Source organism: Salarias fasciatus, chromosome 16, assembly GCF_902148845.1.
Source record: "Salarias fasciatus chromosome 16, fSalaFa1.1, whole genome shotgun sequence".
Lineage (NCBI taxonomy): Eukaryota > Metazoa > Chordata > Actinopteri > Blenniiformes > Blenniidae > Salarias > Salarias fasciatus.
The window spans coordinates 24,086,851-24,110,930 of record NC_043760.1 but is presented as its reverse complement, the minus strand read 5'-3'; the positions used below and the strand labels follow the sequence as shown (position 1 = coordinate 24,110,930).

At 44.7% G+C, this 24,080-nt stretch overlaps 1 protein-coding gene across 5 annotated transcripts in view; it reads left to right on the top strand.

Moving 5' to 3' along the window:
- LOC115402819 (dedicator of cytokinesis protein 9) overlaps nt 1-24,080 on the top strand; it is a 66,434-nt gene that overhangs the window by 39,130 nt on the left and 3,224 nt on the right. For 2 of the 5 annotated variants that reach the window (XM_030111390.1, XM_030111391.1), the window contains exons 6-49: nt 1,462-1,557; nt 1,904-2,038; nt 4,113-4,287; nt 5,455-5,507; nt 6,111-6,185; nt 6,282-6,422; nt 7,033-7,245; nt 7,336-7,458; nt 7,688-7,770; nt 7,908-8,030; nt 8,230-8,309; nt 8,442-8,629; nt 8,877-8,942; nt 9,030-9,122; nt 9,213-9,336; nt 9,500-9,618; nt 9,739-9,825; nt 9,933-10,022; nt 10,723-10,838; nt 11,306-11,375; nt 11,456-11,581; nt 11,670-11,741; nt 12,717-12,863; nt 12,995-13,078; nt 13,201-13,312; nt 14,347-14,525; nt 14,613-14,729; nt 15,093-15,204; nt 15,286-15,419; nt 17,608-17,722; nt 17,801-17,867; nt 17,953-18,000; nt 19,120-19,163; nt 19,853-19,968; nt 20,060-20,197; nt 20,291-20,473; nt 20,665-20,778; nt 20,885-21,100; nt 21,318-21,375; nt 21,487-21,593; nt 21,837-21,959; nt 22,082-22,195; nt 23,340-23,486; nt 23,586-23,796. In XM_030111390.1, the coding sequence (XP_029967250.1) occupies nt 1,462-1,557; nt 1,904-2,038; nt 4,113-4,287; nt 5,455-5,507; nt 6,111-6,185; nt 6,282-6,422; nt 7,033-7,245; nt 7,336-7,458; nt 7,688-7,770; nt 7,908-8,030; nt 8,230-8,309; nt 8,442-8,629; nt 8,877-8,942; nt 9,030-9,122; nt 9,213-9,336; nt 9,500-9,618; nt 9,739-9,825; nt 9,933-10,022; nt 10,723-10,838; nt 11,306-11,375; nt 11,456-11,581; nt 11,670-11,741; nt 12,717-12,863; nt 12,995-13,078; nt 13,201-13,312; nt 14,347-14,525; nt 14,613-14,729; nt 15,093-15,204; nt 15,286-15,419; nt 17,608-17,722; nt 17,801-17,867; nt 17,953-18,000; nt 19,120-19,163; nt 19,853-19,968; nt 20,060-20,197; nt 20,291-20,473; nt 20,665-20,778; nt 20,885-21,100; nt 21,318-21,375; nt 21,487-21,593; nt 21,837-21,959; nt 22,082-22,195; nt 23,340-23,486; nt 23,586-23,796 (5,134 nt within the window). Of the gene's footprint in view, nt 1-1,461; nt 1,558-1,903; nt 2,039-4,112; nt 4,288-5,454; nt 5,508-6,110; nt 6,186-6,281; nt 6,423-7,032; nt 7,246-7,335; nt 7,459-7,687; nt 7,771-7,907; nt 8,031-8,229; nt 8,310-8,441; nt 8,630-8,876; nt 8,943-9,029; nt 9,123-9,212; nt 9,337-9,499; nt 9,619-9,738; nt 9,826-9,932; nt 10,023-10,722; nt 10,839-11,305; nt 11,376-11,455; nt 11,582-11,669; nt 11,742-12,716; nt 12,864-12,994; nt 13,079-13,200; nt 13,313-13,513; nt 13,562-14,346; nt 14,526-14,612; nt 14,730-15,092; nt 15,205-15,285; nt 15,420-17,607; nt 17,723-17,800; nt 17,868-17,952; nt 18,001-18,691; nt 18,829-19,119; nt 19,164-19,852; nt 19,969-20,059; nt 20,198-20,290; nt 20,474-20,664; nt 20,779-20,884; nt 21,101-21,317; nt 21,376-21,486; nt 21,594-21,836; nt 21,960-22,081; nt 22,196-22,414; nt 22,421-22,745; nt 22,776-23,339; nt 23,487-23,585; nt 23,797-24,080 lie in introns of all 5 variants that reach the window. The other 3 variants (XM_030111389.1, XM_030111388.1, XM_030111387.1) reach the window with 2 other exon arrangements.

Here is a 24,080-nt window from a genome sequence, read left to right as displayed (position 1 = left end):
GGAGGGAAAAACTATTCAACGTCTTCACGAGGTCAAAGTGTGTCCTGCTCAGGCTCAGAGTCGACTTTACCTCAGGCAGGGCAGGAGGGGCAACAAAAGCTAATGACAGGATCCAAATTACCCTTCATTCAACTCCCTCCTCTCCAGACACTGCCAAAGAAAGAACAAATCTCAAAGGGGAGTTTCCTCAAGCGCTTAAAAGAAAAGCACTTAAAGTCTTCCTGAGAAATCCCCAGAAGGGGTGATTTTGTGTGTGTTGTTTTGTTATGATTGTGCATTTGAACCTTTTGCTGCATTAGTCATGTGGCTTGGTCCTTCCTACTCGAACTCTTAGCCTGGAGTTGTGGAGTCAAGAGTTAGTAAACCCGGTGACTTTCCGTCCCTCTGGTCAGTCCTGTCTAGACAGTGACGAGCAGAATCGGGCTCTCAACCCTTCCAGGTGCTTTTCAGCTCATTCAGTATTCCTCCACATTGACAATACTACAAATCCTGCCAGCATATTAAAAATCCTCTTTTTCTAGGCTGAGTGAAGAGGAGTACGTCTTGAAATCCCATTCTCTTCTCTCAGAGCTTGGGGATGAAGTCGCTCGCTGTTCTCCCTCAAAGTGGGAAATCTAGCAGCAAGCGACACGCAGAGGCTGATGTTAACCAGGGACAGGCCGTAAAGTTCGCTCCCATCTCCTCCTCCTTCACCCCTCTCCTAATTGGTTTATTTTTTCAGAACATGAGAGCGGGCGGGCCGCGGTAGCTTCGTGTTTGGTCATAAGCGAAAGGCCTGATCTCACTCTTCCCCGCTCAGAAGTGAGACGGCCGAGTCCATGTGTGTCAGGTCGGCCGCTTGTTTAGTTTGAGGGCCGGAGTTTGTTTTATGTTCCTCTGCCTGTTTGTTTAGAAAGAGAAAACCCTGCAAAGTGCTGAGCTCTCGTCTCCTTTAAGAAAAAGATCTGAGGCTTTTTGTGCGGTGAGACAAAGCCTTGGCCGAATGTGTGAATTGGTCACATGATATCACATTCTGATTCCTGACTGCAGAAACATCCAGATGAAGTCACCTTTAGAGTTTTTTTTTTTTTTTTTTTTTTTTTTCTTCCAAAGCAAAATCTGTCTCTAATTTTCTTAGAACCTCTGTTCACGTTTCAAAATAGAGGAGATTTAAAATAATCTCACCGGGTAGAGAGATTGTTTATTCAACACAATGTAAATCCAAAATGTGAACACCCAAATCGCACAAAATGAGAAAGACTAGAGCTCAGTTTACACCACAATTTTAGTCCTGTTTTCCTCAGGGACTCATTTACCAGAGAGATGTGAAGGGAGGTATATTTAAAACAACAGAATGACAGTATCATGGAATCTTCACTTGCCTGTATCGATGTATTTAGAACTGCTTCAGACCCAAAGATGAAGCTCACAGCTGGATTCTTGCAGCTGGCATAAAATGATCCTTTCTGTGTCTCTCTGCAGGATACAGCCTCCTTAGGATCCCAGAAAGGAGGAATCACCAAACATGGCTGGCTGTACAAAGGAAACATGAACAGCGCCATCAGCGTCACCATGAGGGTGAGACGGCAGCGAGCGACCAAACCGACATTACGTGAAACCGCTATTAAGACAGTTAGATTTATTGAATTTACCCAACTCCTGACAGCTGATGTGCCACAGGTTTCTTGGTTGTTTGCCTACTTTCCTGGAAATGTTTCCATTTTTCCCCTCATGGAAAATCAGGTTTTCCTGTCAGTGTGACTTCCTCACCATAACAGTCCATTGTTGAAATTTTGGAGGTCATGGTGGTTTTTAATGGCTAGAACTTCGCTCGACAGAGAGGTTTGCACAACTGAGATTGCTCTCGCCTTTTTATTGTTCCTGGAATTTCATTGTTCTTTCTTGTTTTGTTTTTTTTTTCCAGTCATTCAAGAGGAGGTATTTCCACCTGACTCAGCTTGGCGATGGCTCCTACAACTTAAACTTCTACAAGGATGAGAAGATCTCCAAGGAGCCCAAGGGGACTATTTTCTTGGACTCCTGCATGGGTGTAGTTCAGGTACGCTCCACAACACCAAGGTCACTCATTGTTAAACCGCCGCGACCCTGAAAGACCAATAACTGCTTTGCCAAACAGGATATCCCTGCCGAAGTTGTATCCGTAAATGCTGCGGCTCATTCCCTGACGGAAATTAACGTGCGATCTACCAAGAATAACCTGACAATACGGACGCGGCTTCGAACTCTTCCTGTTAATGAGTTTCACAATGTGTCGGATAAACCTGGCGTTTCACCAGGCAGAATGTCAACAACAGATTTCTCTTAACAACGATGGACCTCTGCTGAGAAGTATCTTTCCTCCACTTCCATGAAACCTGAGCTGTCTTTCCTCCCCGAGGTCGAGCCTTCCTGCTGACTCTCAGCCAGTGAAACGGTGTAAATGCTGAGGTCTCACTTCCGAGCACTTTCCCCCGGCCTCTCGATCGATGCCACGTGCTCTCGTCCGATCGCAGTCCGAGACCCACAGGGTGCACTATCACATGTCTCTCTACTCAGTAGATGGAAAGAACCTGACTGTACCTGTAAGGCATCAAACCAGGAACCTGGAGGATTGACTTTCTCTTTGGTGTAGTGGCTAGCTCTTCTCGCCTCTCAACCAGAACCTGTTTTTTTCTTTCTGTGTGTTGTCTGAATGTTCTTCCTACAACTCAAAGACATGCTTGTTGGGTTACTTGTTGCCTCTAAATTGCCCTGTGATGGATCTACATCCTGTTCACCTTGTGCCAGGCCCTTTGCCCAAAGTGGGTTAAGAAGACAGATGAAGGATGTTAAGGTGATTTGTGAGAGCAGATGAGGATGTTTTTACCATCTGCTAAATTTGCTGAACCATCAACCTCCAGTCAACAACTACTGTATCAAATGCTCATCAAATGATCCCAGAGTCCAAAAATATGCATCGGAGGTTAATTGGTGAATAAATAGTTGATGGTTGTTCCTGTTCAGGTCCTGCCTTCAGCCATGATCACTGGGTATTAAACGCTTTGGCAGATGGATGGATGGATGCATCAGTTACATGGATCCTTGAAGATTCAGCTCTTGTAAACGTTCTCCGATTACACACGGTTTCACTGTCTTTGACAGATCTCTACCAACTCAAACAGTTTCTGACCATCACCTTGACTGTGACGAAGAGAAAAGGAGTTCTTTTCGATGAAAGTTTTCCATATCTGTGAAAAAGTTTATGCATGATGGATTTCCCATGCTACTTCCTGTCAAATATTTTTGATATATATTCACTGGTGTGATTTCCATTAAGATATGAGCTCGTGTCTGCGCTACCTCCCAGTAATGGTCTCATAATTGAAGATATCTGTTAAAATCATGCATTCCCGTCTTGGAAATGCTCTCTGCCTTTCTAACATGGGCCAAGCTGTCTTTCCTTTTATTCGTCATGATGCTCTTATAACAGAGGCTTCACTCCAACAAATTATCCATCGCCTATTTACGAGCAAACTGCTAATTAGCCGTAAAACGATTCAGCGGCAGTGTGCTGCCCCTCACCCCCGCTAACCGGGTGCCTGTGATCTGCTGTATAAGTTAAACTCCAGAAGAAAACTCTTTGAGTAGAACTGCAGATGTTTAACGCTGCAGCTGGGCTGACATGTGGTGTGACTATTTGTGCAGCAATGTCGTCTCCAAAATTAAGACGAATCCTCGCACTCTGTTTATCAAGACTACAGTTTTATGTCCGTCCTAAATGACCCTCTTCATGTTCACTCTATCAGCCGGCAGATATTGACTTTTCCTCCCCTTCACTCCCACTCTGCTCTTTCTACATAGCTGATGGAGAACGGGGATAAACAAGACGTAACAGTCCACTGCCTGGTGACAATAATGACCCGACGAGCCCGTTTTCTCTGGGAGAATTATGAGGAAAAATAAAATAGATAAATGCATAATGGGTCGTAGACTTCAGCTGAGTCTGATTCTGACTGGACTGTAATTCAGTCAGTTGTAGAGAAGCTGCAGTTTACCTCTTTCTCAACGGCTTCTCCATCCCTCTTAAGAAAGTCTTTTATAGTTCTGGAAACAGTGAAGTCTTTTCTACACACTTTCCCACTTTGTCTCTGCAGAACACCAAGGTTCGGAGGTTTGCCTTCGAGCTGAAGATGCAGGATAAGAGCACCTACCTGCTGGCTGCAGACAGCGAGGGGGAGATGGAGGACTGGATCAACACACTCAACAAGATCCTGCACAGCAGCTTCGAGATTGCGATGCAGGAGAAGAGAAACGGAGACATTCATGATGGTGTGTCTGGTTTTTTTGGGTCCAGCTTTTGATGATGCCGGATCATTTTCATATGAAAAGCCTGAGTCAACAAGTCATGTAGTTTTACTCCTGAAGCATCACAGCTTACCTCAAACGTGTGACTTAGGCTGTTTTATTTACCCGACATGACAAGAAAATGTCATTTTCCAATAAGAAAGTTTCTTTATTTGTTTTAGTTTAATAGAATGACAGTAGGAGAAAGTATTTTTTTCACAGTCTTGTCAAAATATTTTTCAAAATCTGGACAAAAAATTGGATTTTTTTTTTTATTCAAACATCATTGGCTTTACAAAGAAGCAACACAAAAAGTATGTTAATAGTTTAAGTTTTGCGAATTAGCAACCTTCTTGAAGTTTCTGATGTGATTCAATACTTGGATTCAGATACTGAAGAAAATTTTTATTTTTTTCTAGCTTTTTCAGAACCTTTCAAGCAAAAAAAACATTTAGTTATTTTTAGAACTTTTAGATCCATTGAATGTAAAATAAGCATTACAAAAAAACATCAAAAAAGGACAATATAATCTGTTCCCTCTTTAAAGGCAAAAAAAATCTTGTTTTAACTGTTATTTTCAGACATTATTTACAGTCAGTATGAAAACTACAATGATGTTATTTTGTGAGCTAAGTTCCAGGAATGAGCAGCAAATATGAGCCGGTGAATAAACTTATCACTATTAGTGTATTTGCGGTGGGTTTAGCTGATGTTTTTAAATTATATGTTGTAATTCACACCAGCGCTCCCAAGTCCCGCCTCAATTCTGCGGAGCGGGGATACGAGACCACCCAGACTTTTAATGCTCACCTCTCGTCTTGGAGAAGGCTTAGCCGTGGAGGAGTGCGGCTGATTGCCTTTGCGTAAAACGCTCCACTAATCTGTCTAACTCTTCAAGCTTTTATTAATCATCCCTTCGCTTGTGAGGGGAAAAAGAAAGCACAGAGAAGATCTGGAAACTTTCTGACTATGTGCTGCTAAAACGTCAAGTATCCAGCTCTCGGTCCTGATCCATTCCCTCTCGCTTTAATTACTGTTTACTGAACTGCTGCGTGTCGGCGTGCGATCAAGGAGGTTTTTACAGCACCGGGCGAGTTTCTCAAATTCTCCATCTTTGCTCTAAATCAACTGTGTTGTTGTGTTTTCTGATAGATGATGATCTGGGAAAGTCGGACAGCTCCTCCGGCAGTATGGACAGCTTTCAGGTGGGTCTGACTTCCTGAGCCGGACGCTCGTCTGCTCAGTACAAGTCATTTAGTGGACTTAAACCTGGTGAGAAAAATGCCCTGAAACTTGTGGCTTGAATTTAGATGTAAGATTTAGATGTTGCAGACCTAATTTCAGTGATTTTTAAGAGATCTGTTTTGACTTTATGAACAGATCTTTGTCTTTTCAGGGTAACAATCAGCATGGCTTCTCATTGCAGAGTGGAATTAGGGGGATTATCCCAGATTAAAAGCTTTCAAAATGAATGTATCCAGTCATGAAACAACTTGATACTTTAAGGAGGAAAGTATCTGAATTATTCACAATGTAAAAGTCTATCCATTATTTTTTGGGAACAAGCTTTTCATGATGGCGCAGTGAGATATGTGGATGGAAACCAGTTGAAGACAGTGTGCTTCATTAAAGAGTCTTTCTGGTGCCACCTGACTCTGCAGAGGATGTAAAATGTCCAGTTTGACCTCCAGATCGGTGCGAATGACAGAAAGTGCGCTAATGATAAAACCAGCTGAGTCTCACAAATGGTGCTCCTGATGTTTCTGACAGTTTGTGGCGCAGTTGAAGAAATACTTTCTTCTCCTCAGAGCACAAGAGATATCGAGTCCAGGATGAGGAACGAGACGAGGCTGAAGCTGTTCACCCTGGATCCAGACACGCAGGTGATTAAACACAAATCACAGCGAGGTTCATTCTTTCCCCTTTTGTATTAAGAGCTAACCTAATAATTTCAATACTTTCCATTTGCGGTTTCTTAGAAGCTGGATTTCTCCGGAATCGAGCCGGACGTGAAGCAGTTCGAGGAGAAGTTTGGGAAGCGTGTTCTGGTGAACTGCAACGACCTCTCATTCAACCTGCAAAGCTGTGTGGCCGAGAACGAGGAAGGACCGACAACGAACGTAAGGCTGATCATTTTCTGCCCACGTCAGACCCAGAATAACCGAAACGTCATTATCTGCCCGGCGGATGAGACGGTCTGTCACTGCGCCGGATGGTCTTCTCCTTATTTGACTGTTAGCATAGCAACCAGGCTCCAGGCTCAGGAATGGGAGTGTAATGAAGTCTAATGTCTGCCGTCTCTCTCCAGTAAAGACCTGCCATTCACTGTCTGCACAAACTGTAGCGCCTCAAACATCTTCCTGCTCCAACACTTTGGAATAGCAACCATTTAATTTATTCAAATTTACATTCATTAATCATATTTTGTCTCTACTGATATGGATTATACTACATTTACATATTTAATACCAGTTCTGTGCACTCCAAAGAAAAAAGAATGTAACGCTCCATGTTATTCATTTATGGAAAATATTGCTGAATGTGTCGTTAAGTGGAATTTTAAGTTAATTATTTTGAATTGATTACAATGTGAATGTAATGAAGACAGATTCGAATGATAAAACCAGCAACAGTGAACACCCTGGAGTTGACCCCAGCTGCCTGAACTCGGTGAACACTCCGCACAGACAGGTCTTCGTCTGTCTAAAGCCCGTCGCTCTGCTCTCTCAGGTGGAGCCGTTCTATATCACCCTGTCGCTGTTCGACATCCAGAATGGCAGGAAGATCTCCTCCGACTTCCACGTCGACCTAAACCACCCGTCCGTCAGGAGCATGGTGCCCAGTAACAGCAGTCAGTACATGAACGGAGGAGGCGACGCCCGGCCAGAAGGTCAAAGGTTAATCCACGGGGTGCCAGAGGCGGCCATGCAGTACCCCAGACAGGTGAATGAGTAATACAAGACATTCCGAGTTAAGTGAAATCTGTCTGTGAGTGTTTGACGTTCCTCCTCAACTCTGCGACTGTGTCTGCAGGGAGTGTTCTCGGTAACCTGCCCTCACCCGGACATCTTCCTGGTGGCTCGCGTAGACAAAGTGCTCCAGGGAGGAATCAACCACTGTGCCGAGCCGTATATGAAGAACTCCGACTCCACTAAGGTGAAAAAGCCTCATGACCAACCTCCTCATAAGGCTTCAGGTTCAAAACTCCCCCCAAAAAATGGACCCAAGTATACATTCTGATATTATAAATGTGGTTGAGCTCCCCAGGAGGAGTGTTTGATGTGTGTGTGTTTTTATATGATTAGTATTATTAGTTTAATGCTATTAAAGTCCTGTGAGTCATGAGCTTCAGCGCTGTGGCTTGAATCACTGTCTTCTCCACTAGGTGGCGCAGAAGGTCCTGAAAAATGCCAAGCTGGCCTGCAGCCGGCTGGGACAGTACAGGATGCCTTTCGCCTGGGCAGCAAGGTGCTTTATTATCACTTTATCTTGGAAATAGTAAATTTATTCAAGTGCTGAAGTGCTGATGTACTTCCTCTATTCCAGCACTGTTGCATCCAGAACACGACCCTGTGCGACTGAGCGTTCTTTCGTCTTTCTTGCAGGACCTTGTTCAAAGATGCTTCAGGGACACTGGATAAAGGCGCTCGCTTCTCGCCTCTGTACAGACAGGACAGCAACAAACTGTCCAACGACGACATGCTCAAGCTGCTGGCCGACTTCAGAAAGTATGTCAAGAACCAGTCAGAGCGCTGAGCCAGAGAGGAACTCTGTGCCTGTCGTTTACGCGAAAAAATATTGATTTGTTAAGAAGTTTGCAACACATCTGTCAAACTCATCCCGTACTTTTCTCATTTCTGTGCATTTTAAAGCTGCCAGTGTTTTTTCAGCCTTCACCAACGGCTTAACTTGTCTTCCTTGCCTCAGGCCGGAGAAGATGGCCAAGCTGCCTGTAATCCTGGGAAACCTCGACGTGACCATCGACAATGTAGCCCCCGACTTGACGAGTAAGCCCCTCCCGGCCCAGTCCGCCGAGCCAGCGCAGGAGATGAAAGCTGTTCCAGCTCAGGCCGGGCCGGCTCGTCTGTCTGCGGGCTATTTATTTGGTCTCTCCCTCTCCCACTTGCTCCTGTATTTAGATTGTGTTACCTCATCCTACATTCCTGTGAAGCAGTTTGATGTCAGCGAGAGGACCAACATCTTCTTTGAAGTGGAGGAATTTGTGCCGTGCATTGCCAAATGTTCTCAGCCTTTCACCATCTACAACAATCACCTCTATGTCTACCCCAAGCACTTGAAATACGACGGCCAAAAGTCATTCGCAAAGGTATCAACACCGTCTGTTATTAAGAGGGATTCTCTGAGTCCACCGACAACTGGAGCAGGGATTCTTATTGCTTTTCGGGCTTATCTAGCAAGGGAAGTTCCACTTTTATGCACTGTGGAATTGTGGACAGATGCTCTGTTAACTTTAATCAGCAGTCGTGTTTTTCTTGTGGTCAGAAGTTATGACAGTTTTATCTCAGAGTGTTACTAACCGGGCCGGTTCTGCTCGCCGCCTCCGCTGCCCTCAGGCTAGAAACATAGCCGTCTGCATTGAGTTCAAGGACTCCGACGAGGAGGAGGCCGTTTCACTTAAGGTAAACTTTGAAGTGTTGCTGCAGTAGTTCAGAAATTCCTCAGATGTTGGTCAGAAAAACTAACAAGCTGCTGTTACTCTTCCACAGTGCATCTACCGCCGGCCCGGAGGACCATTGTTTACCAAAAATGCCTTTACCTCAGTACTGCATCACCAGCACAACCCGGAATTCTACGATGAAGTAAGAAACCCTGAGCTTTCCACAGTTTTAATGTGGACTTTTATCATGTGTACGAACAATAAGCGACACGACGATTTCTCGTGTCAAAAGTTTAAGATCGAGTTGCCAACCCAGCTCCACGAGAAACACCACCTGTTCTTCACCTTCTACCACGTCAGCTGTGACAGCAACAGCAAAGCCAGCACCAAAAAGAGAGACCTGGTGGAGGCGCAAGGTGAAAACGCGAGTTTCACAACATGCAAACTGACAAATGTGCATGGAAATGGCTTTCGGGGTCGGGGGTTTTGTTTGTGGGTTTAGGCTCCAGTCGTCTCTTCAGGCCTTGACTTCATGTCGTATAAGATTCTCAGCTGCCTGTTCTCTGTCTCTGCGCTCAGTGGGCTTCGCCTGGCTCCCCCTGCTGAAGGACGGCCGGGTGATCATGAACGAGAGTCACATCCCGGTGGCCGCCAACCTGCCTGCTGGATATCTCAGCTGCCAGGAAGGAGCCAGCAAGGTAGAGCCGTCAGTGTGAACTCGGGCTCAAACACATTTAATGGATTTACACATTTGTATGTCACAATAATGATTAAAAATATTAGATTTTCAGCTATTGCCTTGATGTCTCATGCTACAGCACGCGGGTCCCGAGGTCAAATGGGTGGATGGAGGGAAGCCCTTATTCAAGGTGTCCACACACCTTGTGTCCACCGTCTACACTCAGGTCAGTGAGCTGTCCTGTGAGCAACACCGATTCATGCAAAACACAACTTCATGACATAAACCACAAAATATAAACCATAAACCGTCTGCTCTGTTTTCATGTTTCAGGATCAACATTTACACAATTTCTTCCATCACTGTCAGAGCATCGCCTCAGCGCCCCAGGGCTCAGGAGGAGAGCTGGTGAAGTATCTGAAGGTACAACGATAAGCGTTCTGGATCAGCAACCCGATAAATTATCATTTCAGTTTAGAAACGCGGATTGTAGTGGATTGTATCTTTATCTCTAAATGGAGAAGTGACCTCAATTTAGAATTTACCAGCATTCGTGGAGATAATTAACCGGCTTCAAGTAGCAGCAGAGTTAGAAATAGACATTAAAGAGACTGCTGACCCACATTCAAACCACAATCTGTGCACAGTCTACACACATGCATAAAATCTTAGACATTTCTCTCTGCATCCAAAGAGAAGTGTTGTGTATTTTCACACTTAACCCAACTTACAAACTAACTGCAGCTCTTATTCACCATGAAACCACCGATAGTCACAGGATTAGTTCAGAGCTTTAAATGGCCAACAGTGCATCACTTTGTATAAAGCTCATTCTCTTATCTTGTTCCATCGATAAATCCAATTTTAAACAAAAGACCATACAGCTCACATGTTCTAAGACTGTTGATCATAGTGTTGATTAGATGTAATGCTATTATGTTGGTCATCTGTGCTAACTGGCACCTTGCCTAATCACTTTGCAGGTTTTTGTTCATTCCCTGCACACATGCACAGACACACCAGTGTCCACACGCTGCCATGCCGAATACAGTGTGTGTGAATTGTGTTGTTTGAGATGGCTTCATTCCCCTCACCGTCTGTTTCTGGGATGTTTCACCTTCAGAGTCTGCACGCCATGGAGAGTCATGTGATGATCAAGTTCCTGCCCACCACCCTCAATCAGCTGTTCCGGGTCCTAACAAGTGCCACTCAAGAGGATGTCGCAGTCAATGTCACAAGGTGAGAGTCTCTGCGGTGTTGTTTGACTCCAGAATTCAGGTGATTTATCATTGATGAAACATAAAATCTGAATGAATTCAGATTTTTATAAATGACGATTAGTTGACTTGACTGTAATAACCAAACTGAGAATGGTGATGCTGAGTTTAGAGTCACATCTTCTTCATATCTACTGAATTTTGTGAAAACAAAACTACTCTCACGTTAGTTTGATCATTTTATTTCTAATTACCAACAAGAATTAAGTGGAAAAGTCATTTCTTATGGAATAGTTTGTATTGTGAATTCCTAATCAGCCTCCAGGACCGGGTTCAGTTTTGACTCTGAAGGCCAAAGCATCGTTAAATATGTGGCGCTGTGATAGAAATGTTCATTTTCATCATCATAAGCAGCATTATAAGGTTATCTGAGTGCACTAGAAACCGTAAATCAATTCCTCACTCAGATTCCATGATTTTCCTCTGCAGAGTCATGATTCACATAGTCGCCCAGTGCCACGAGGAGGGCTTGGAGCACTACCTGAGATCTTATGTAAAGGTACATTTCACACCACACATACTTCTGCCTTGCCCATACTTTGTCTAATGTTATATTTTTGTTGTTTCTGTGCGACGCAGTTTGTGTTCAGGACCGAGCCCCACACGTCCTCCACCACCCGAACGGTGCACGAGGAGCTGGCCAAAGCCATGACTGCAATCCTGAAGCCCTCCACCGACTTCCTCACGAGTAACAAACTGCTGAAGGTAACGTGATTACACTTCCTGAAAAGATGAAAAAGCACGTCATTATAACTGACAATGATTTTCTCCTCGCTGTTCGTCTGCCCCACAGTACTCCTGGTACTTCTTTGAAGCGTTAGTCAAGTCGATGGCTCAGTACTTGATTGAGAGCTGTAAAGTGAAGGTGAGTTTGTCACAACACGTGTTTTCGACTCAGAAATGTGTGTTTCTGTCAGCTTTATGGCAGACATTCCTTGACTGCGGTTCGCTACATGCCGGGTCTTGTGGACGGCGGCGGCGGCAGCGCTGCAGCCGGAGCGTCACGTATCCGCAGTCTCTCCCACGCCGCTGTAATCGGCCGCGTCCGTTTGAACCCTGCAGGCGACCGCAATCCCCTGTGTTTAACCTTCTGTGGCACACAGTGCGGCGGCCGCAGTGGAAGACAGTCGACGTTCAGAGCAGACTGGGAGCATTAAGATCCTGTGGAGTCTGACTGGACTCCGCATGGAGAACGCCGTCTTTCACCACAGCTAATGATCAGTCTGACTTGGAGTGCTATCAGATGTCTCCACCATGTCCGTGATGTTTAGCCACATTCTTTTCATTCACACTGGCTACAGTTAAAAAAATCATACGACATTTGAGGAAGTGCTCTGGTGGGAACTGTTTTTGATTGTCATTCTGCACATTTGATATTTTCAACCAAGGAAAATATGTGATTTATTGCAGTTAGTAGTTCCTGGTTTAAACAGTAGCGTGTGTGTTTGTGTGTGTGCGCTTCACAAGCTGCTGCACTTTATCAGGCCGGTGTAATGAATGTGCACACAGCTGGGTAATTGCAGTGTTGTGACTCATTAGCAGGGCTGACTGCACCGTGTGGGTCAATGTGTTGAACAAATCACTCAATAGGTTCTACTGGATGCTAAAACATCATGGTGTTAACAGTTCTGAGGGGAAAAAAACCCATTTAGAAGCAAATTAAAAGGAGAAGCAGCCACAAAACGGCTGTGATGAACTCCAAACGTACACAAATAGGATCATTTAGTTAATTTATACTAGGTAATTAATAACGAACGAGTAGAACCTAACAATTATCGTTGAATTTAACAGAATTTGGGTTTATTAGCTTTGTATTTGAGTCAATTTTTTTTTCCTTCAGCTGTCGAGGAATCAGCGCTTCTCGGCTTCCTTCCACCACACGGTGGAGACTCTGGTCAACATGATGATGCCTCACATTACCCAGAAATACAAGGACAACCTGGATGCCGCCCGCAACGCCAACCACAGCCTGGCAGTCTTCATCAAGGTGAAAAAGCTGCAGTTACCCGAGTCTGACATGGCTTTGAAGGAACAATGTTTTTAGTAAATACTGAACACTGAAAACTAGCTGAAGTTGTTTCTTTGTAATAATGACTTTAATGTTTGTTCACTCTGCAGCGCTGCTTCAACTTGATGGACAGAGGCTTCGTATTCAAGCAGATCAACAACTACAGCAACTGTTTCATGCCCGGAGACCCAAAGGTGCAGAAATGATACAAGCATCCTGAATAGAGACAAGTGTGATGAGAGCTTGCGTTGGAAAATGAGGACATTTGGGTTTTGTTTTAAAGGCGGAGAATTGGTTTCTGCTTTTTTTTCTGCAGACACTGTTTGAGTTCAAGTTTGAGTTCCTGCGTGTCGTGTGCAACCACGAGCACTACGTCCCTTTAAACCTGCCCATGCCGTTTGGAAAGGGGAGGATTTTGAGGTTTCAAGGTGAGAGGAAAGCATGTTCTTCTCGGTCATGTTCCCAACCAGTAAAACTATTCATGAATAGAAATGAAAACATGTCTCTGTCGTTCTGTGTAGTATCACTTTTTAAAGCATTATTTTTTAACAATAAACTAAATATTTAAGTTTCTGTAAGATTTTTTTTTTAAGATGTTTTACTGTAACTTTTTTCTTTTCCTTGGTTAGCATTAGATTCTCCAAATGATACAGTGGAAACATTTGATAGTCCAGTAGGTAGGTTCAAGGTGTTGTGCTTGCATGTTATCTCCAAAACCAGCAGACTTCAAATCCGATCGTTCGTCACGGAGAGAGAAACCTTTCAGTTCTCTCTTGAATCTGATCTCTGTCGGTGAACTTTCAGCTCTGCTACGGATGGTTTTTACTGGGAGATGTGCAGTATTTATCATCCGATCATTTTCACCCTGCATCCGATGGTTTAAATTTCCCTCTCTGTGCAGGCGTCTTCCTGTCTTGGAGTGCTTTGGGGTTTATGGCCACCGATGAGGGGGGGCTTGTTGTTCTCTGCCGTTCCTCAGAAATCTAAAGTCTTTTTAATGCACGCATGTTTGAAGTGCAGGCTTTAAAAAGACAGAAGTACATGAAAATGTGTTTGATTGCTTTACATGTTTCCAAAGCTGTTGGATGCCATCTGCTGCTGGTCCACCGCCAGCTGTTTGCCTTTTCTCATTGAGTGTTGATGTATTGCTGCAGCTTCTCTGCTTCAAACTGTTATAAATATGACTGTCCGCTTGTTTTTCCCTCATGTAAAGTGATTATAATCATTAAGAATATATCAAGGATAATTTTCCTTGTTTGTCAAATTTTTATGTTAGCTGTAATCTTCATATTATGCAAAACTGGATGATTTTTCTTTAAATTTATTTATGAATGTCACATTCAATGAAGCCTTTATGTGAATATCTGGAGGGTTTTTATGGATTCGACTCCTCTCACTTGATTAATCAGTCTCTCTCATCACCCAGTCCTAATCCGCTCATTGCTCTGCTCCTTCCTCCCAGACCTCCAGCTGGACTACTCTCTGACGGACGACTTCTGTAAGAACCACTTCCTGGTGGGGCTGCTGCTCAGGGAGGTCAGCGCGGCCCTGCAGGAGTTCAGGGAGATCCGGCAGATCGCCATCCAGGTGCTGAAGACCCTCATGATGAAGCACACCTTCGATGACCGCTACACCTCCAAGGTAGGCGGCGCCTTCGTACGACCGCCGGCTTCTCTCTCTCTCTCTTTTCTTGGGATGACTCTGCTGAATGATTTATTTGTTCTCCAGAGCCAGCAGGCCCGGTTGGCCACCCTCTACTTGCCCCTGTTCGGTCTGCTTCAAGAAAATGTCAACAGACTGAATGTGAAGGAGGTCACCCCCTTCCCCGTCAACCACACCAACAATGTAAGGGAGCCCCCTAGTGGCTGATTTCAAGTACATAAAGCTGTAAAACTCAAAGCACATCCATCTTCCACTGAAAGGAAGGCCAGCCTGGACTCCAACCAGCAACTTCACTGACCAACAGCCACCACAAACCAAGAAGATTCAGTCAAAACGCTTTGTTCAACCTGACATTTATACTTGTTGTATCCCAAATTGTTGATATAGAGGGAAGCTGATAAGAAATAAAAGTGATCCTAAGTTGATCATGGAAGATGGAAGGATGAAGGATAATATATTTTTCACTCAACTTCGTGAGACTTTTAATTAACATGCCAATGTTTGTGTGCTTTAAGTTAATAAACCTTTTCTCTGTTTTTAAATCAGAATGGGAGAGATGATTTACTCCTCACGAACGCTCTGATGACGCCTCCCAGGTCCAGCACCTTTCTGGACACCAGCCTGCACAAAGACGTCTTTGGAGTCATATCAGGCACTGGTCAGCTTCAAAACTGATAAAACCCTCTTCAGCATTAATATATGCTCATGTCAAATGGTTTTCTTTTTTTCTGTCCTGCAGCTTCGCCTCACGCGGCGTCCACTCCCAACATTAACTCGGTGCGCCACGCGGATTCTCGGGGATCTCTGATCAGCACTGATTCAGGCAACAGCCTGCCAGAGAGGAGCAACGACAAGGGCAACTCTCTGGATAAGGTATGTGTGAGGAGGCCGTGCAGGGTTCAAGTGAAGTTTAAAGCATCTGTGCTAACGACACGCAGAAAGTCACCATCCTGCCGTTAACTGTCTCCTCGCTGCGTGGCTGGCTGCAGCAGACTGAGTTGTTCAGGCGGAGACACTCGGTCAATGTCCTCCGCTTCTTTACGGATTCAGACGAGTCCTCGCCCCCCGTGCGCGCCAAGCGCGCCACCATGGACTTCTCCCTGCTCGCCGTGCCCAGTGTGTGTGCACAGAGCAGCCTGCAGTCCAGCGATTCAGCTGAAGTACAAACCGCCTCCGTCCCTCACACACTTCCTGCTCAGAGTGTCCTGTCTGGGAGTGAGAGTGTGTGAGAGGAGTCCAGCACTGGTTGCACTCCACTCTACTCTCTAGTGGTCTGTTATTTTGACAGAATACTGAAGATAATGATCACTGTCATTTACGATAATCAAACAGTTTTCAAAAGCAGAAACCTTCAAGAAGCATTAAACAGCTTTATTAACAGCAGTCATTCTGTGATTACTATGGAAATGATTACTGAAAATATTTAACTTTTTCATTTCTTTCAGTTTTTTAAAAAAACTAAATATTACGACTTTATTACAATGTTTGACAAGATACATAGTTGTGCGATACAGTGAAATAATTGCTTTTTGTAGAAGAATTGCACAATTTCTTTAAATTGTGCTTCCATAGTAACTTCTCATGAAATGACGTTAAACCTTGGAGAAGCATTTCTTCCTCCAATTACTACAAATTATTAATGATTTCATTTGAAAACCTGAGGTTTTCAATGAGAAATGAGATGAAAAATCTGATCACAGCACCAATTAAATGTTAGATTTTAGAGCCTGTGACAGAAAACCAGTGAGAAAAATATCTAGTTTATTTTCTAATCTATAAATATGTGACTTTCCCACAGAATGTATTATCAAGTATTGGTACAAAATGATGTTTGGTACATTTGTTACTTTAATTAAGTGGTTAAAAAGTTTTTTCTTCAACTTTTGAAATATTGAAATCCCCTATTCATCATTATACATCATGAAAAGTTTCAGTTATAATATGACTTTTTTTTTTGTTCTGTAATGTATTTAGTCAATATTTGTCTTTTTCACCCCTATCTTTCCTTGATAATTATAATAACCACTTTGATTTGGGTGATTTTGTGTTCCTCCTGTGTCAAAATAACAGGCAAACTTCTGATTTTTCCATCAATGCTAAAAAAGTGATCATTGATGGAAAATATTCACAGGTCCTCTGCTTTTTCTCTTCGTGTGAGGACTGTCAGACTGCTCTTTATTGTCCTGCTGTTTAAAGCAGGTCTGGGACCTCGCCGGGCTCCTGTCTGCTCTTTTTCCAGATGTTTTATTCATTGCTCGCTTGTGAAACTCCTCTCTTTTGTAAATTCTTCTCCCATTTTGAAGAAACAACTAAATCCAGGAAAAGGTCCATCAGGCACCGAAAGCTGGATTGTAGCTGTTCTGGACTTTGTGTTTCTGCTGAAGCTGTTTTGTTTGCAGTGTGAGTGTGTGTGTGTGTGTGTGCGTGTGCGTGTACGTGTGCGTGTGCGTGTGTGTGATAAATTTAGTCATGAACAAAACGACGTCAGCATGACAGCAGCCCAAGAACACATCTGCTGAAGATCTTTAAAAAAAAAAAAAAAAAAAAACACAACTTCACAGTTTAGCTCCACCTTTTAAGCTCTATTTTTAGCCTCAAATCTCCCTCCCCTGCAAATCACCCTTAAAAACAAATTCCCAGAGGCATAACCTCATGCTTTTCCATGAAGTCATCCACATCCAGTTTCCTCGTCTCGACCAGCTGCTGGCAGAAGATGGCAGAAACCGGGCAGCGCTCGGCAGCCCTGCTCTGTGGTGGAGCTGTTGCTCCACCGGCTGGCTGTGCTCTCCCCCTGCTCGCTTTCTAATTTTGTAGAGAGAGGGAAAAAAAAGGTGTTTGTTTTTAAAAGTCATATTTTCCGGCGTGTAGCGGCTGAATGCGGTTCGAAGCGTGCGCTCATGATGGCATAAACACTGTTAATCAGAAAAAGTCAGGTTTATTTGTTTCACAGTGTCTCTGAGAAACATCTTGCCTTTGAACAGTACGACACACAGTTTAATTTTCACATTTTTACAGCCACAGATTGGATAATATTTGTCTGACCGGGCTGTTTGCTCCTCAGAGCCAGGCTGCCTCCACCCTGGGAAGCACGCTGCTGAGGTGTGATAAACTGGACCAAGTCGAGATCAAGAGCCTCCTCATGTGCTTCTTACACGTGCTCAAAAGCATGTCTGAAGGTAAAACCTCCATCACTCTGTTGCCCTCTCCCTCATCGTGACGCTTTAAAAACTCACATCTCCGTCCGTCCGGCCCAGACGCTCTGTTCACCTACTGGAACAAGGCCTCGTCCGCCGAGCTCATGGACTTCTTCACTTTAGTCGAGTAAGGCGACTTACAACACGATAAGCGTTGAGGTTGAAAATACCCTTCAGGTTTTGTGGTGACTGTTTTCCCCTCTCCGTCTCAGAGTGTGCCTCCATCAGTTCAGATACATGGGGAAGAGATACATCGCCAGGTAACTCAGCGTTTCTCATTATTACCCACCTTTATGTTATCAGTGCTGTAAAGAACAGTTAATGTCTCTACTCTGTTATCAGCACACTTGTTTGGGTTTAATTTATTCCTACCCAACACACACACACACACACACACACACACACACACACACACACACACGCACACACACATATTGTACTCTGACGGCTGTTTGGGAGCTCTGGCCTCGTCTCCCACAGGGCTCTGAGTGTTCATTCTGTCTAACCCCCCACCACTCTTTCTATCTCTATTCACTCAAATGCTGGCAAGTTTAACATAATGAAATAAACCCCGGCTCCTGCCCTCTCCTGCTTGGGTAAGCCCGAAGGCGGAACTGACTTTCTCAGACTAATTGCATGATATCTTATCACCTGAGAAGGCTTGCACTGCTGTGACTTTTCCAGCCTGCCTGACTTCACCGCCTCGCTCATCGTTGCATGCTTGGATTAAGCTTTAAACTCTGCTGACGCCGCTGACGGCCGCGCTTTCGGACTGCACGATGAACATGCAACTTGATTTTCTCTTTCAAAATCTCGTAAGCCTCTGATGAGATCTCTGAATGTTCGCGGGCATTTCGGGTGGCGGCGACTCGGCGTAACCCCGCTTCACTAAAACTCCGGCCCTGCCGGTCAGCAGGCCGCCCGTCTAACATTGTCCCGTTTCCTCGTCAGGAACCAGGATGGGGCGGGACCCGTAGCACATGAGCGGAAGTCTCAGACTCTGCCTGTGTCCCGTAACAGGGCGGGAATGATGCATGCCCGCTTACAGCAGCTCAGCAGCCTGGATAACTCATACACTTTTAACCACAGTAAGTGAACCAGACTGCGCCGCTCACGCCAGAGGGCCCACGCCCTCCTGCGGCTGACTCTCCACAGTCTGACTCCTCATGCTTTTTCAACATCATCGTCATCACCTTCCTCCTACTCCTCCTCTTCTTCATTCTCTGTTTGAACTCAGCAGAAAAACTCTCCTGAAGACGTCCATAAACTCAATAAAAGTGGGGCCGTAGGAGCTTTGCACTGACTTCATCAATGAGGCTTTAGCTAGGTGGTCATTCTGTTAAATGGCGCCGTTTAATAAAGTGTCTTTGTGTTTTCAGTGTAAGAAAGATTTCAAGTATTCTTGGAATATCTGTAGACCATGGTAAGAAAGTATCGGGCTGGCAGGAAGTTTGTTTTGGCTCCGTTCGTTTGGTTGGATTACGAGCATGCCTGTTTTAAATGATTCCGTCATCCCTCCGCCCAGCTCATCTGCTCCCACTTTTACTTTATATTTCGCTCTGTGAAAGCAGTATGAAGGCTTTCATTCCAAAATGTACTCCTAACATGCAGTTAAGAATAAGAGTCTCACGTTTCCATCCTAAGTATTCGAGACTATCCTGTTCCATGTAGTTATTGCATGTCATTTTTTTCAGATGCTTATTTACTTGTCAGCTGTTTTGCTTCCTTTTTGGAATGAAACTTATTTTTGTATCATTTTAATCTTTTTTTTTCCATCCTTCAAGCAGCAGCTTTGCTTTTAACAAAGTTCCCATGTTTTGAAAGACATAAAGATTTTACCATTACTGTAGAGTGCTTTTATATTGCACAGAGGTGTCCAAACTATGGTAATCTGATCACTTGCGGCCCATAATCCACTTTTGTTTGGCCTCCAGCTGCTATAAAGAATACATTCGCTAAATTTAATAAACTAGAGAGATTAGTGAGTGACCTGCCGCTTTGTAGATTTCTTTTCCCTGTCAGCGGCCCTCAGTGAAAACAGTTTGGACACCCCTGGTACGCACTGTACCGGTGGGATGGATGAATCACACCTGCTCGCCGTGTCCTCCTCAGCCTACAGCCACTCGGACGCAGATGTGCTGAATCAGTCTCTGCTGGAGGCCAACATCGCCACCGAGGTGTGCCTGACTGTCCTGGACACGCTGAGCATCTTCATCATGGGTTTCAAGGTAGAAAATGCACCGCCGTGTTTCTTTAACCATGTCTAAACAGTGTTTCATGAGGTCAGTTTTTAAGATGAATTCTTTTTTTCCTCCTCAGACGCAGCTGTGCTCGGACCATGGCCACAGTCCGCTCATGAAGAAGGTGTTTGAAGTCCACCTCTGCTTCCTGCGGATCAATCAGTCTGAAACGGCCCTCAAGCAGGTCTTCACCTCGCTGCGCACCTTCATCTACAAGGTCTGTGTGACGTTTACCGCACCACTGAACTCGCTGATCTTCGTCCTGATCCGTGCTGATGGCCGATGCCCCGACGGCGTCTTCTCTCCTCAGTTTCCCTGCACTTTCTTTGAGGGCCGTGCCGACATGTGCGCGGCGTTCTGCTACGAGATTCTGAAGTGTTGTAACTCCAAGCTGAGCTCCATTCGCAGCGACGCGGCCCACCTGCTCTATTTCCTCATGAAGAGCAACTTTGACTACACGGGCCGCAAGTCCTTCGTCAGGACGCACTTGCAGGTGAGACAGATGATCTGAACTGAAGCGTCTTATGCTCCATTTCTGTCATTTATTTGAAGTACTTGACTTTCTATTGAACTCCTGCAGAATATAGATCTATTTTTAAGTATTTTTCCTCAGTGTTGCACTCCTTTACAGACCCCAAAATCAAAGAACTAAAGCCAGGAGCTGTAATCTTTTCTTTTCTTCAGGTGGTGATTGCAGTCAGTCAGTTGATAGCGGATGTCATCGGCATCGGGAGCACCCGCTTCCAGCAGTCGCTGTCGATAATCAACACCTGTGCCAACAGCGATAAAACCATCAAGGTGAGGAGCTTCTTCGTGTGCAGGAATATGATCTTTTTCCTAATGAAATACTAATATAAAGACATTTTCCCCCCAAAAAACCACTGATTTTCCCCCCTTTTAACAGAACACGGCGTTCCCATCCGACGTGAAGGACCTGACCAAACGCATCAGAACGGTCCTGATGGCCACGGCCCAGATGAAGGAGCACGAGCGGGACCCCGAGATGCTGGTGGATCTGCAGTACAGCCTGGCCAAGTCGTACGCCAGCACGCCTGAGCTGCGCAAGACGTGGCTGGACAGCATGGCGCGAATCCACGTGAAGAACGGAGACCTGTCGGAGGTGTGTGTGATCACGCTGTTAATGGGCGAATCGCATGGCGGGGAAGGTTATTTGTGTCTCGCCGTGATGTAGGATATGAAAAGAATCAAATAGCAAGTAGATTGCTCAACGATTCTCCAGTTTGTGTTCTTGGGTTCTCAAAGGGATTCAGGCTTCTCCTCTTTATCAGCGCCGCTGTCCTCACTTATCTGACCGGGGTTATTATTGTGTTTTACAGGCGGCCATGTGCTACGTGCACGTTGCTGCGCTCGTGGCGGAATACCTGCGGAGGAAAGGTGCTTCAGTCATCTCTGCAAAAGTTTTACCAGAAGTTTAATTTTTGTTGGATTGATTGGAGGAGTGGTTTTAATCTAATATAATGTCAGACCTCCCTCTGCTGTGTGCAGGCATGTTCAAGCAGGGCTGCACGGCGTTCCGGGTGGTCACGCCCAACATCGACGAAGAGGCGGCGATGATGGAGGACGTCGGCATGCAGGATGTTCATTTCAACGAAGTACGAATAGAAACCCTGCTGACTTTTGAAAACCTATCAAGTGTCTTTTTTAATATCATAATTAGATTAGCTCAGAAACGGGAGGAACACAAAGTGTGCGCTCTTCTTTGCCTTTTATATTTTATATTCTCTCGTATTTCACGTATTTCTCAAAAGTCTTTATGGCCATCCTGTTTTCGCCTCAATGAAAAGAGCTGTTGACTTACCAGACACTAAAGTGTTCACCTTCTGCCGCTCCCTCAGGACGTCTTAATGGAGCTTTTGGAGGAGTGCGCAGATGGACTGTGGAAAGCCGAGCGCTACGAGCTCATCTCTGACATCTACAAGCTCATAATCCCCATTTATGAGAAGCGCAGGGACTTCGAGGTACAAGGCGTCCTCACCGGGAGATTTTATTTCCTCCCCACAACAATCAGGTCTAATTTACCGCAGTCCGAAGCGCTCGGCCTCTTCACGCTCAGTGTGTGTGTGTGTGTGACTTTTTCCAGAAACTGGCCCACCTGTATGACACGCTGCACCGGGCGTACAGTAAGGTGACAGAGGTCATGCACACGGGGAAGAGGCTGCTCGGCACCTTCTTCAGAGTGGCTTTTTTTGGGCAGGTGAGTTCAGCCGTACAGTAGCAGTAATAGAACATCATGTCCACAAGGAAAAGTTGCATTTAAGTTGTTCTTCACTCCATAAATAAATCCATAAAACTTGAAATGAGAGTCCTTTGTGTCAGTGTTGTGAGTTAACATGAAGCATGCGTTTCATTATTTGGCGTAGCATGACGTCATGCCGTCTAACACACCTCTCTGCTTTTTTTTTATTTTCTGAAGGCAGCGGTAAGTCACGCAGCAGCCCGAGTCTGTGTGTGTGGTGTTGTCGCTGCTGTAATCCATTTCACTCCTCAGCCATAGTCCGCCGCCTCAAATGACCGTAGCGATCAGCCGACGCTGCTGCTTTCTGTCTGGAAGGTCGCGTTGCATGACACTCACTCATTTCCGTGTTTTCTGCTTGTGTGGTGCAGATTTTGTTGATAAAGTTTGGAGTTGGAGGAGAAAAAAAAGATTTATTGGGTGTGGTTTTTAACATGTCTTCAAAATGTTATTGTGGTCGATAGTTTTTAGGAAATAATGGTTTATTTTTGTGTCGTCCACACCCCTGTAGCAGTACCAGTTTACTGACTCAGAGACGGAGGTAAATCCATGTGAAAGCTGGGGCTGCGGTGATGTTTTAGACTGTGCCGTGCTTGTCTTTTTGCTAATGCAGTCAGTGCTGTTTAATCACTTATCTCTGAGCCCTTTAACCCCCCCTCCGCCCCAGCCTTAGCGTAGCGCTAATCCTCGGTAGAAACCCTTCAGGTTCTTGTAGCAGGATTCTTCTCTCACTGGGTAAAAATGCATGATGTCACCCGTCTGTTCACGGGACTGTTTTATTTTTTCTTTCAACCATTCACAAACAACATAAATAACCAGTTTACGGGCCCCCAGTGCGCCCAACCACCATCTTTTGCTCACATTAACGAACTAACACTCGCCATTGTAGTGTTTTGTCACTAAAACATTAGATAGAGGGGTTGTGTATTATGGAGTCTGCCAAACGCTTCCGCTGCTTTCTACCAGTATTTGGATTTGATCAGACTCCCATTCACAACTCGTGTGTGGCTTGATGTGACACCGTTTGTTTCTAGAAACGCAATCATACGAGTGCTTTGATTTGGAGTATCGAGATAACTGGAATCATTTTCCTTTTTTTTTTTAGGGCTTCTTTGAGGATGAAGATGGGAAGGAGTACATCTACAAAGAACCCAAATTCACTCCCTTGTCGGAGATATCGCAGAGGCTCCTCAAGCTCTACTCTGACAAGTTTGGACAGGAGAATGTGAAGATGATCCAGGACTCGGGTCGGGTGAGACTTCGCCCATTCCAAACTAAACTGACCCATACTTTATTTTTCTTTTAAGCAAGGTTTTGATCTCTTGTAATCTTATATTCTTATATTCTGCAGATTAATCCCAAAGACCTGGACTCCAAGTACGCATACATCCAAGTGACCCACGTGACTCCATACCTGGAGGAGAAGGAGCTGACCGACAGGAAGACGGAGTTTGAAAAGAGCCACAACATTCGGCGATTTGTGTTTGAAATGCCTTTTACCATATCAGGCAAAAAGCAGGGCGGCGTGGAGGAGCAGTGCAAACGCAGGACCATCCTCACAAGTGAGTGGCATCTACAAAAATGAGAATATCATTAAAAAAGTGAATTTATTTCTACACTCACAACATTAAAGGTTCTAAGCTGTTTTTTTTTTTTGATTGTGATAATTATGGCAAAAATCTTTTTTTTTTAAAAAAAGGAAAAAAATGACTGTAAGTTACTGTTAAACAAATGAATGATTTGTTATCTCTTTGCCTGGCAACTAACCTTTCATCTGAACTCTATATCTACCTCAGATAAACAAACTCCTTATCAGTTTCCCAAGATTGTAATCAAGTGTTTTTCC